Source organism: Suricata suricatta, chromosome 16 (genome assembly GCF_006229205.1).
Source record: "Suricata suricatta isolate VVHF042 chromosome 16, meerkat_22Aug2017_6uvM2_HiC, whole genome shotgun sequence".
NCBI lineage: Eukaryota > Metazoa > Chordata > Mammalia > Carnivora > Herpestidae > Suricata > Suricata suricatta.
The window spans coordinates 39,702,518-39,713,846 of NC_043715.1; the positions used below are offsets into that span (position 1 = coordinate 39,702,518).

Here is an 11,329-nt window from a genome sequence, read left to right on the forward strand (position 1 = left end):
GGCCGGGGCCGGCGGGCAGCGGCTTTCCGCCTGGCCTGCGGGGCCGGGGCCTCCGGAGCTGCGGACAAAGGCGAGGCGGGCGGGTCTGCGGCCGCTCGTGCCCCGGAGAAGGGACTGTTTCCTGCCGGGACTCGGGGCGGGGACGGGGGCCGGCCGGAGCCGCGATGAGGATGCCGGCAGGAGGCAGCTGCGAGAGTCTTCCCTTTGTGTCTCTCAGACCCAGCGGGGCAGCCTGTTCGGCCCGGAGTGTGTGTCCGGGGAGGGCCCGGGACCCGCCCGGGCCTGGCACCCGAGGGGGCGGGGGCGGGGGACGGCCGCCTGCCCTGGCTAGGAGTTTTCCTGTCCACCTTTCCACCGCCCTGTGTGCGGGAGAGGGGAAGAAAGGAGTTAAATCCTCAACCCACATGGCTCCTTTATTTACCATGAGGAGGAGGGAGGCCATTATCTGAGCTTGGGGTCATTAGGGGACACCCTATGGTGTCGCTAGTGAAGATTCTGTAAGCCTGATAGGTTTGCTGAAGCTACTGAAATGACACAGTGAAAAGGAAACCTGTCAGCGTTCACCTGCACCGTCATCTGCCCTTCCATAATCAGGGAGTTCTGAGTCTTCTGGAAGGCCCCTTGCCTCAGCTGTGTGAATGGCTAATAAGGGCTCTCCCCGCAGGACAAAGCGCCCACTCCCCAGTCTGTTAGCTCATGCTCTCTGGACTCTGAGCAGCTGGGTGCTGGGCTTCCCACAGGGGGTCGTCCCCCTGCCCAGATGTGGCTTGAGCTCTGGCCAGCAGGGCCTGGGTGTTCTCAGAGGGGGCATCTGCCCCTGCTTCCTCACCAGTTGGCGGCTGACCTGGGCAGAGATGCTCTCCACCTCCCTTGGCATCCTTGATGTTGGGGGGAGGGGGCATCCTGAACCCCGGGAGGCTGTTTGCCCATATCCCCTTCTTGGTCCTGTAACCCCCTGCAGAAAAGCAGTAGGTGAAAGCAAAGGACAAAGCCCATGCAGGTGAATTCTTGAGGGCGTGGGTGGCAGGAGAGTTCTTTGCCTCTCTTCTCAAGGTCAGCATGGCACGGCGAGTGGACCTTGAATCCTGCTAACTGTGCCTCCCTATAAAATGTGGTAATCAGAACTGCTTCCTCCCACCCTGGCTGCCGGTGCGCCTGTGGCTGGCAAGGCCCCTCAGAGGGAGGAAGTCCTTCCACGTGATAGGGGCCCCCTTGTGGGCAGAGCCCTTGTCCAGGCTGAACCAGGGTGGCCCAGGCATGGATTCCCAAGCTGGAAAGGGGAGACAAACACACCCCGTCCTACAGGAGTTAGAATTCCCAGGCCGGGGGGGGGGGGCAGCCGGAGTGGTCCAGTGCAGCCAGCCTTGCCCCCCTCTCCTTTGACTGTGGGAGGCCCTCTGTGGTCCTCTCCTCTGGCAGGACTGGATGGGAGTGGAAGTCTCTGTGGCAGCGCTCTGGGCCTTGCCCTGTGAGACGAAGAGAGCCAGCCTGGGGTTTGGCCGTGTTGTCTTGTGCCCATCAAGGGCTGCTGTTGGCCCGGTGCAGGTGTCAGGGCCTCGAAAGCCACTGCCGGCTACTGACTCCTCCTCCCTGTGTCTCCTGCAGTGAACATCGTCCTCACTGGGCGGCTCAGCAGCGCAGTCCCTGCCTTAGGTGAGTAAGATGCTTCCCGCTTTCTTCCCTTCCTCCCTGCCCTTCTAGTTTAGTGACCCCTGAGGACAGGCCTTCAGGGCCTGTCCACCCCTGAGGTCAGCTGGCCTCTTTCCACTTCAGTCCTTGTGCATTTTTTCTGCATCACAAAGGAGCTGTTTGGCTCTGGGCAAGCTTACGCCTCCCCGAGTCTCAGTTTCTCTTCTATAAAATGGGTGTGATGATAGGATCTGTCTCAGAGCCTGCTTATTAGGGTCAATGGGCAAACAAGGCAAGGTGCTCAGCATGGCAATGACGCGCGGTGGCTTACTGCCACTAGCAAACTGTCACAGGTCCAGCAGAATTGACAGATTGTGCTTCCTGTAGACTGTGGGGTTCCCTGAGGCCACAAGGCACCATGAGATGCTTGCCTGTTTTTAAATTATACCTGGGATTGAATTTATAAAGGTATGAATGGGTGACGGCCCAGAGAGGCCAATGCCATTGCCAGATAAATGTGTTACCTCTGTGTCTTGAGAGGAGGGGACAGGCTGCACCAGGTGGGACCACAGCAGGAATACCAGGTTTGGTCAGGCCGATGCAGGACGGGGGAAGGCCCAGGCCAGAGCCTTTACTGGAGTTTTGGGGGGGGGGGGGGAAGGCAAGGCAGGGGAGGGGAAACAGCTCAGAATGGCCTACTCTGAATGACTCTGGCTTGAGGCTCCAGGCTGGGGTCCAGCTGCCCAGTACCCGGTGCTGGGATCACCCAGAGCAGTGAGAATACTGACTTGGTTGTGAGTTAGAAGGGTGGGTGGCTCAGCCTGGGTCCAGCTGAGCTGTCTGGGCAAGACCAGGTCTAGGCCAGCTGGTGTGCAGGGGAGAGACCAACGCTCTGGCTGATGTTTTGGCCCCGGGATCGGTGGTTGCCAAGTAGACCTGCCGAACCCACGACACACGGTCAGAACTGCTCCACCCTGCCTCCTCCTGTCCCCGTGGGTCCAGTCATCCGCCGGCCATCATTGTGCTCAGGCCCAATGCCAGTCCCAGCAAAGACTGTCAGGAGCAGGATGGGAGACTGAAGCCATCAGCGTGTTTGCTCTTTGCTGAGGGGGCTGCCATGAGGAAGCCCAGGCCCTCATGGCCCTGGGGCCCCCAGGGGGCATCTGAGAAGGGCCTTAGGGAGCTGGGGAGAAGGTATGGTCTCCAGTGGGGCAGAGGGGCCAATGACTCGTTTGCTGTCTGCAGTGCTGCATGGTGGATTGGAGGCCCCTGGGACTTCTCATTCTGCTCAGCATCTTGAAGCAGAAAGCCATGGAGGCTGGCTCTTGGAGAGGGACCTCTGCTGGCCAGGGTCACTGGCATGGGGAGGCCCAGGGCCCACAGAGGCTGCTGCAGAGACCCATCTCTCAGATGTGGCTCCTTGGGCTCCCTCCTGATTCTCCTCGCACATCATCTCCTGCTCGCTGCCATCTGGCCTCCTCTGCCTAAGTAGCTGGCCCAGGGCCCTGCCTTACTCAGCGCCCAGCCAGCCCCAGGGCTGCCTGGTGGCCTGGACCCCACCACTAACTGCCCAGTCTCCTCATCCCAATTTCCCAGAGGCGGCTGAGGGTCTGTGGCCATGGTAGAGAGTGGGAGGGAGGGGGCCTGGGGAGCTGCATCTTACAAATGTGAGTTCCAGTGTCTTGGAGCTCTATCCCACTAGCATTGCTAAGAGCCATGAGACCAGCTTCTGGCTGCCCAAGGTGCCCCCTCATCCACTCCTGAGGGCCTGGCTGGACTGCCTGCAGACCTCACAAGTGTTGGTCTCTGGGCCCCCATCCCGCCCCAGGTCGCCAGGCACCTCCTATGCCCTGGACTCCGCGCTCGGCAGCATGGCTGCTGTGGCGCGAGCTCCATGACCAGGCCCAGGTTCAGGCAGCTTCCCCAAGCACTGGGGCAGCCCCCAGCTCTATGCTGTGAGTTAAAAACATTTTTTTTTGTTTTTTATTTATTTTTGAGAGACAGAGAGAGACAGCACGAGCAGGGTAGGGTCAGAGAGAGAGGGAGACTCAGAATCTGAAGCAGGCTCCAGTCTCTGAGCATAAGTACAGAGCCCGATGCGGGGCTCGAACCCACGAACCGTGAGATGATGACCTGAGCCGAAGCCTGATACTCAACTGACTGAGCCCCCCAGGCGCCCCTCTGCTGGGAGTTAGAGCAGGCAGGGCGTCTAGAGTATTGATTGCCTCTGGAAACCAGAGCTGCCAATTGTGCTCCGGCGGGCCTTGCTCATGCTTCCTCAGGAGCATTTTGTGACTCTTTGGACCAGGAAAGAAAGATGCTCGCTGGTCTGAAAGTGCTCAGTCATCCCTTGCCCCCTTGAGCAGGGCCACCGGGGCCCGAGGGTGGAGCAGTCTTCTGCCGGAGTGAACACAGGTCACCTCCATTCAAAGCTCAGACAGGCCTCTGTGCCCCGACACCCCCACACCCTCTAGCCTGCAAAGGCACAGTCCTCTAGCACCTGTCACCGTCCCGCCCATCATCACATGCTCTGTTGGATCCTCACCTCCACAGCATGTACCCCCACTCACCCCATCACATGAGCGTCTGCCTAGAGGCTGCCACTTTCCCAGAATCTCCCAACACCTCTGAGACAGGCAGCACCCACAGACTCCGTTTTACAGACGGACAAGGTGAGGCCTGGGGTGGACCTGATGCCTGGCGGCGTGGACTCTGGGACTGGGTTTGTGAGGGCTTTCCCCCACCGGCGCCTGGGTCCTGGGGTGGCCTGCTGGGGCGGGCGTGAGGCTGCTGTCATGCAGAGGCCTGGGGCTGGTTGTCGGAGCTGGCGGCAGCCCCCAGGCTCCCGGCCAAGCAGTGTCCAGTCGGGGCCCTGACCAGAGCCCACAGCACCCTCTCCCCTGTGCTACATTCACTGCGTGTTGGCCAGGCCGATGGCTGCAGAGGATGCGCTCTCCGAGTCCCTACTTTGGAGAAGAGCAAACTGAGTGCCTTTGCTGCCCCCTAGGTGGGGATTTCTGGGGCAGCCCCGAGGGGAGGCGGGGAGTGGTGCTCTGGGTTAAGGCTGAGTTGGGGGATGTGTCAGGGGCTTTGCTGAGAGGTAGGGCTGGGCTGGCAGCTGTCTATCATCTGCTCCTGACTTGGCTGGTGGTTCCAGAGACCGGCCACCTGACTCTGGGAAGTAGGGCCACATGTAGTCTGGAAGACGGGCTGGGCTGCGGCAGGCGACGCCCGTGGAAGATGCTTGGGCCTGGCTTTCCGCAGCCACTGTCAGGGAGGACCCTGGCCTTCCTCAGAGTTTTGTCCCTACGGAAAGGCTCCTGGCCAGGGTTGGTATGGACCAGGGTCAAGGCAACAAAGGGTGGTTCCCAGCCTGGCAGATGGAGTCTCCTGACTTCTAGTTAATCGTGTGCTTTAGGGATTTGATGGGGGCGGGGGTGCGCCCAGCCCTACTAGGCTCTCCATGCCTGTGAACCTCTTGCCCGGGAGGAGAAACTCCTTGTGGTTTCATAACCTCACACCTCCCAGGCCCCCTGCTCAGCACCCAGGGTCTCTGGGAGGCCTCATCTGTCAGGGAAGGGGCCCTTTTCCTCCCCCTGCTGGGTCCTCTTATTGCTCCTGCTTACTAGGTAAGAAATCTGAGGGTCAGGAAGGCTGGCCTCCTGGGCCTCAGGTGAGTGCCAAACAGAGAGGCCTGGCTGGTGCCTTACTGACCAGGGACTATGGGGGCTCTGATGGGAGCCTGAGGGTGGCCAGCTGTGTTTTAGGGTCAAGTGTGGGTGTTTCTCTTCTAGTCCTTTGATGCATTTGTGAGCTGTCGGTGGGAGTTTCCATTTCCCTGTTAGTCACAGTATCTGGATCTCCTGGACCTCCACGGTCACAGTCCTACGAGCATGGGAGGTGGCTGGAGGGGTTCCACTCTCCTTTCTGCCACCGTGCAGTTTGGGGGCCCAAAGAGTCTTGTTAAGAGCCAGCAGAGAGACCCTGGCTTCCAGGGCAACAGTGGAACATGCCAGACAGCGGGAGGGTGAGGAGATGGTGTCGCTGGCCTCAGTTTCTCAGTCTGTATAACGGGCCCTGCCTTTGCCACAGGTTTTTGTGAGGATCAGACGAGGTGGTATGGTGCGGGGCCGCAGGGTCTGGGAGGGGTGGGTGCAGTCAACAGCAGGGGCCTTGCCTGGTCCTGGGAAGGGCAGGGCGCACCAGGGTTGGCTCTGCAGTCTTCAGGCTAGGTGGTAATGAAAGTGGGTAAAGTGAGGCCCACAGGGCTGGGTGTGGTGACACTGCTTGATCACACTGGCTGGAATGATAGCCCGCACTTGTCCCTGAGGCATTGATTCAAGGCTGATCCCACCAGGGGACCAGGGCCGATGCTGACTTTGCCACCTACTGCTTTGTGGTCATGGGAAAGCCACTTACCCTCTCTGAGCCTGTGTCCTTGTCTGGTTATGACATCCATCTCCAGTGGCTTCCCACTTACGCGCAGGGTGAAACCCCATGCTACACAGGTGTGATCAGACCCGGCCTCTATTTCCAGCCACATCTGGACATCGGCCTCCCTGCAGGCCTGTTTTATGATCTTTACTCCACCTGGAGATCAGCCTGTCTGCTCTCCCTGCAGCCTCTGTGGAGCAGGGCTTTGGACGGTCTTACTGAGCACCTCTAGTACTTGTGCCTGGCTCATAGTAGGTCCTCAGTATACGTGCTGGGTGAGCCAAGCCCTGCCCTTCTCAGGGCTGAGGCCTGTACTTCTCCCAGGGAGGGTGGACAGGGAACCACAGCATGACTGTCCGTGCACCCTGGGGGTGCCAAGGGGACTTGGTGGGTTCATTCTCAGCTCTGCCAGGAATGGGCAATGAGACCTGCAATCTGCTCACAGGGCAGGGCTGGGGGCTGAGGCTGCCCTGAGGCCTTGTGGGTCCTGGGTGGCCCCATACAGAAGTCCATGAAGTCTTGAGCTTGGCCTTGCCCTGGCCATGCCCACACTTGTCTGGCTTTGATCCCACCCTGGGGCAGGCTTGTGCTCAAGACATGGGGGGAAGCTCAAGTGTACCCCCCACTTCACTTCCCCCCACAAAGGGGAGGCCAGCACTTCTCTGCCTCTTCTCCCGACAGCTGCCTGCAGTGGAAAGCTGGAACAGCACACAGAACGGCGCGGTGTCATCTACAGCCCGGCCTGGCCCCTCAACTACCCGCCGGGCACCAACTGCAGCTGGTACATCCAGGGTGACCGTGGGGACATGATCACCATCAGGTAAGGGGACCCAGGGCATCAGAGGGAAACTTCGTGGGCTCTACACATGCTGAGTGTGTAAGTGAGACAGAGAGTGTGGGTGTTGACAGTGCATGCACACGAGTGCATGTATGAACGGGCATAGAGGACGTGTGGGAGCATGTGTGAACATGTACACGTGAGCGAGCACATGTATGAACGAGTGCAGAGGGCAGCTGTAAGCAGACAGGCGTGCAAGTTCATGGGTGTGAGTGTATGAGCGTGCCCTGGTCTCTGCAGGCCGCTGCAGCTGGCTGCTGCTCCTGCTGGGTCTCTCCTTCAAGAGCATCTCTCATGCGTAGTGGGGGCTGTCGATCACCTCAGCCCGGCCAGGGAGAGGGGCCCCGGGGACCAGTGGGCATGGCCTGGTTGTCTCTGAGGTGGCTCAGGTGTCCTGCAGGTGGCCAGCCTGGCATGGAGCCTAGGGTTCTTGGAGCCGTCTCGGCAGGAGAGGGGGCCAGGCGGGCGCCCAGGTGCTCTAGCTGCAGGGATGTGCAGAAGGTACTGCGATGAGGTGGCCAGACAGGAGGCCTGAGGCTGGAGTCCCTGGCCTGGGGTGGCCATGGGGTCTGGCTGGGGTGTCACTCTCCTACATGTCAAAGCCCAGAAGGCCTGGGTACTCCTGAGCTCCAAAGCACAGGGACTTGAGGGACATGATCGGAGTCTGTCCTGGTGGCCCCGGCCTGTTTCCCTGTGGCTGCGGGCCATGGCTCTCGGGCACTCTCTCTTCAAAGACTCCACCCTTCCTGGCCACTGGTAGGGTCCCCCCTGGCCCTATGGCCTGCTTGTCCGACAGCCTGGGCCAGGGGGCCAGCTCCAGTGTTTCTCCCCAGGTGACCAGCTGTCACCCAGCTGTAGGCTAGGCCAGCCCCGTATGCCTGCGTGCCCTCACTGTATAAGCCTGTGAGTTTGTGCTGGGTCTGTCCCAGCAGACCCAATGTGGGAGGGATCTGGACTCCTAGGTCTTGTCTTTGAAGGGACAGTGTCAGGGGAAGGAACTGACTCTCCCTCCACTCTGCCTTCGGGGTGGGCACCGTGTGTGCTGAAGGAGGGCAGAAAGGTGAGGCCCTCCCAGAGCCTCAGTAGGGCTGTCCACAGTTGTTCTGATTTTTCATGGAGCCCGCCTCAGGCCCCTGGACAGTGGTCAGGGTCCTACTACCAGGCCCAGTGTGGAGGAGCGGAGGGGCTGGTGGGGCTGGCCACCCGTCTGTGAGCTCAGGTCTGTGGGCCCCCTGCCTGCCCGACCACACCCATGGTCCCCGTTCCTCTCTGCCCTGGCAGCTTCCGCAACTTTGATGTGGAGGAGTCCCACCAGTGCTCCCTGGACTGGCTCATGCTGGGCCCAGCAGCCTCGCCCCGCCAGGAGGCCTTCCGGCTCTGCGGCTCTGCCATCCCGCCTGCCTTCATCTCCGCCCGGGACCACGTCTGGATCTTCTTCCACTCTGACGCCTCCAGCTCCGGCCAGGCCCAGGGCTTCCGTCTCTCCTACATCCGAGGTGACGCTGGCAGCAGGGTGGGGCAGGGCACCACAGAGCCCACAGCACTTTCTCCTGGCCCACTCCCGGCAGGGTCTCCCCTGGCAGCCCGGTCAGTCAGGGGACTGGGACGGGTCAGGTTGCTGCCTCCAGTGCCTCGAGCTCCCTGACCCCACTTCACAGACTTGGCTGGAGTGAGTGGCTCACCCTTCACCCTTAGCTCAAGTCAGGGATGAGCCCACCCTGGCATCTGAGGGGTCTCTGCCCCCGGGGTGGCCATAGAGAGGCCCTGCTGAGGCATCCCTGGAACAGGGGAACCACCCTACCTGTTCCTGGACCCAGTGCCCCCTATAGGCAGGCTCTGCTCTTCCCTGACTTCCTCCCCCCCCCGCCCCCCATGCTCTTCACCCCACAGGGAAGCTGGGCCAGGCGTCCTGCCAGGCAGACGAGTTCCGCTGTGACAACGGCAAATGCGTGCCGGGGCCGTGGCAGTGCAACACTGTGGACGAGTGTGGCGACGGCTCCGATGAGGGCAACTGCTCAGCGCCTGCCTCTGAGCCTCCCGGTAGCCTGTGCCCTGGGGGCACATTCCCCTGCAGCGGGGCGCGCTCCACGCGCTGCCTGCCGGCGGAGCGGCGCTGCGATGGCTCGCAGGACTGCGGGGACGGCTCCGACGAGGCCGGCTGCCCCGACCTGGCGTGTGGCCGGAGGCTGGGCAGCTTCTACGGCTCCTTCGCCTCCCCGGACCTGTTTGGCGCGGCCCGCGGGCCCTCGGACCTCCACTGCACGTGGCTGGTGGACACGCAGGACCCGCGGCGCGTGCTGCTGCAGCTGGAGCTGCGGCTGGGCTACGACGACTACGTGCAGGTGTACGAGGGCCTGGGCGAGCGCGGGGACCGCCTGCTGCAGACGCTGTCCTACCGTAGCAACCACCGGCCTGTGAGCCTGGAGGCGGCCCAGGGCCGCCTCACCGTGGCCTACCACGCCCGCGCCCGCAGCGCCGGCCACGGCTTCAACGCCACCTATCAGGTGAAGGGCTACTGCCTCCCGTGGGAGCAGCCGTGTGGGAGCAGCAGGGAGGGGGCCGCGGGGGACGCGGGCGAGCAGGGCTGCTTCTCGGAGCCGCAGCGCTGCGACGGCTGGTGGCACTGTGCCAGCGGCCGCGACGAGCAGGGCTGCCCCGCCTGCCCGCCCGACCAGTACCCCTGCGAGGGCGGCAGCGGCCTGTGCTACGCACCCGCCGACCGCTGCAACAACCAGAAGAGCTGCCCCGACGGCGCGGACGAGAAGAATTGCTTCTCCTGCCAGCCCGGCACCTTCCATTGCGGCACCAACCTGTGCATCTTCGAGACGTGGCGCTGTGACGGCCAGGAGGACTGCCAGGACGGCAGCGATGAGCACGGCTGCCTGGCGGCCGTGCCGCGGAAGGTCATCACCGCCGCCCTCATCGGCAGCCTGGTGTGCGGCCTGCTGCTGGTCATCGCCCTGGGCTGCGCCTTCAAGCTCTACTCGCTGCGCACGCAGGAGTACAGGTGGGCGGGGCCGCGCCACCGCAGTGGGGAGGGGTGGGGCACGCCGCCCAGACCTGGTGGGCTGCACCCTGGGGCTCAGGCGGCTGCTCAAGGCTGCTGGACTCCTGTGCCTCCTGGGAGGTCAGGGTGGTGGGCGGGGTGGGGGGGAGCGTGCGGGGTGCGGTCCTGGCCAGCCCCGCCATGCTGCCCTCCTGCCCGCGACTTTCAGGGCCTTTGAGACCCAGATGACGCGCCTGGAGGCCGAGTTTGTGCGGCGGGAGGCACCCCCGTCCTATGGGCAGCTCATCGCACAGGGCCTCATTCCGCCCGTGGAGGACTTTCCCGTCTACAGTGCGTCCCAGGTGAGCGCCAGAGGGTGAGACCCCTCCCCGTCTCCTGCCCGGGATCCGGCTCCCACTCAGACCTCCGAGAATGCCCAGACCAGGAGGCTGAGGGGCCAGGTCGGACAGTGCATGGCCCAGGGGTCGAGGGAGGCGGAAGGTGAGGCCGGGGCAGGGTGATGCTGGGGGCCACCACGGCCATGTTGGGGAGAACGAGTTGGTCTCTTGGGGGTCGTGCTGACCTCTGCCCACTCAGCCACTGCCCCACCCCCCAGGCCTCGGTGCTACAGAACCTTCGCACAGCCATGCGGAGACAGATGCGCAGGCACGCCTCCCGCCGAGGGCCCTCCCGCCGCCGCCTTGGCCGCCTCTGGAACCGGCTCTTTCACCGGCCGAGGGCACCGCGCGGACAGATCCCACTGCTGACAGCTGCGCGCACCTCACAGACTGTGCTGGGCGACGGGCTCCTCCAGTCTGCGCCAGGGACCACCCCAGACCCGCCAGCAGCCCTCACGGACACGGGCAGCCCTGTGGTGGCTGGGGACAGGCCCCCCAGTGCCCCAGGCCACGCGCCAGAGGCGGGCTCTGCTGTGCCTCCCCCCTCTGGCCTGCGGGACCCAGAGTGCAGGCTGGTGGACAAGGACAGAAAGGCCTGCAGGGACTCTTTGGTGGACAGCTTGACCCCTGTGGACGCACCTCGGGAGCCCTGCTCGGCCCAGGACCCTCACACCCCGGCTCCTGCTGCCAGCAGCACCCTGGGCCCCCACGCACCAGAGCCACTGGGTGTCCGCAGGAGCCCCCCACCACCCTGCTCCCCAGCGTTGGAGGCCAGTGACGATGAGGCCCTGCTGGTCTGCTGACCTGGACGTGCTGGTGACCGCCACAGCCCCGCTTTGTAACCAGGGAATACACAGTCGTTTTTACCCTGCCTCCGAGTCCTTCTTTCTTACAAAGAAGCCACCCAGAGGCCCAGCCAGCCCGCCGCACCGGCGCCCCCAGTCCTCGTGGGCACGGCAGGCCGGGGCTGTGGGGGTTTAAGTGAGGAGGAGAGTGGAGGGAGAAGCCCCTCTGCAGGCACCCTAGGGTCTCACTCTCCCTGCT

At 63.1% G+C, this 11,329-nt stretch overlaps 1 protein-coding gene across 1 annotated transcript; it reads left to right on the forward strand.

The window, feature by feature from the left end:
- Nucleotides 1-3,789: 3,789 nt before the first annotated feature.
- On the forward strand, nucleotides 3,790-11,156 carry LRP3 (LDL receptor related protein 3). Its single transcript, XM_029925705.1, has 6 exons — nucleotides 3,790-4,301; nucleotides 6,745-6,883; nucleotides 8,183-8,397; nucleotides 8,792-9,908; nucleotides 10,117-10,249; nucleotides 10,504-11,156. The coding sequence occupies exons 1-6, from the start codon at nucleotides 4,184-4,186 to the stop codon at nucleotides 11,086-11,088; spliced, it is 2,307 nt and encodes a 768-aa protein (XP_029781565.1). The 5' UTR covers nucleotides 3,790-4,183; the 3' UTR covers nucleotides 11,089-11,156.
- The last annotated feature ends 173 nt before the right edge of the window (nucleotides 11,157-11,329 follow it).

Excerpts from the sequence above, each read along its gene's own strand:
- LRP3 (XM_029925705.1), top strand. The coding sequence starts at position 4,184 with ATGTACCCCCACTCACCCCATCACATGAGCGTCTGCCTAGAGGCTGCC. Across the intron at positions 9,909-10,116 it reads CTGCGCACGCAGGAGTACAG|GGCCTTTGAGACCCAGATGA; the intron begins GTGGGCGGGGCC and ends CGCGACTTTCAG. Across the intron at positions 10,250-10,503 it reads CCGTCTACAGTGCGTCCCAG|GCCTCGGTGCTACAGAACCT; the intron begins GTGAGCGCCAGA and ends CCCACCCCCCAG.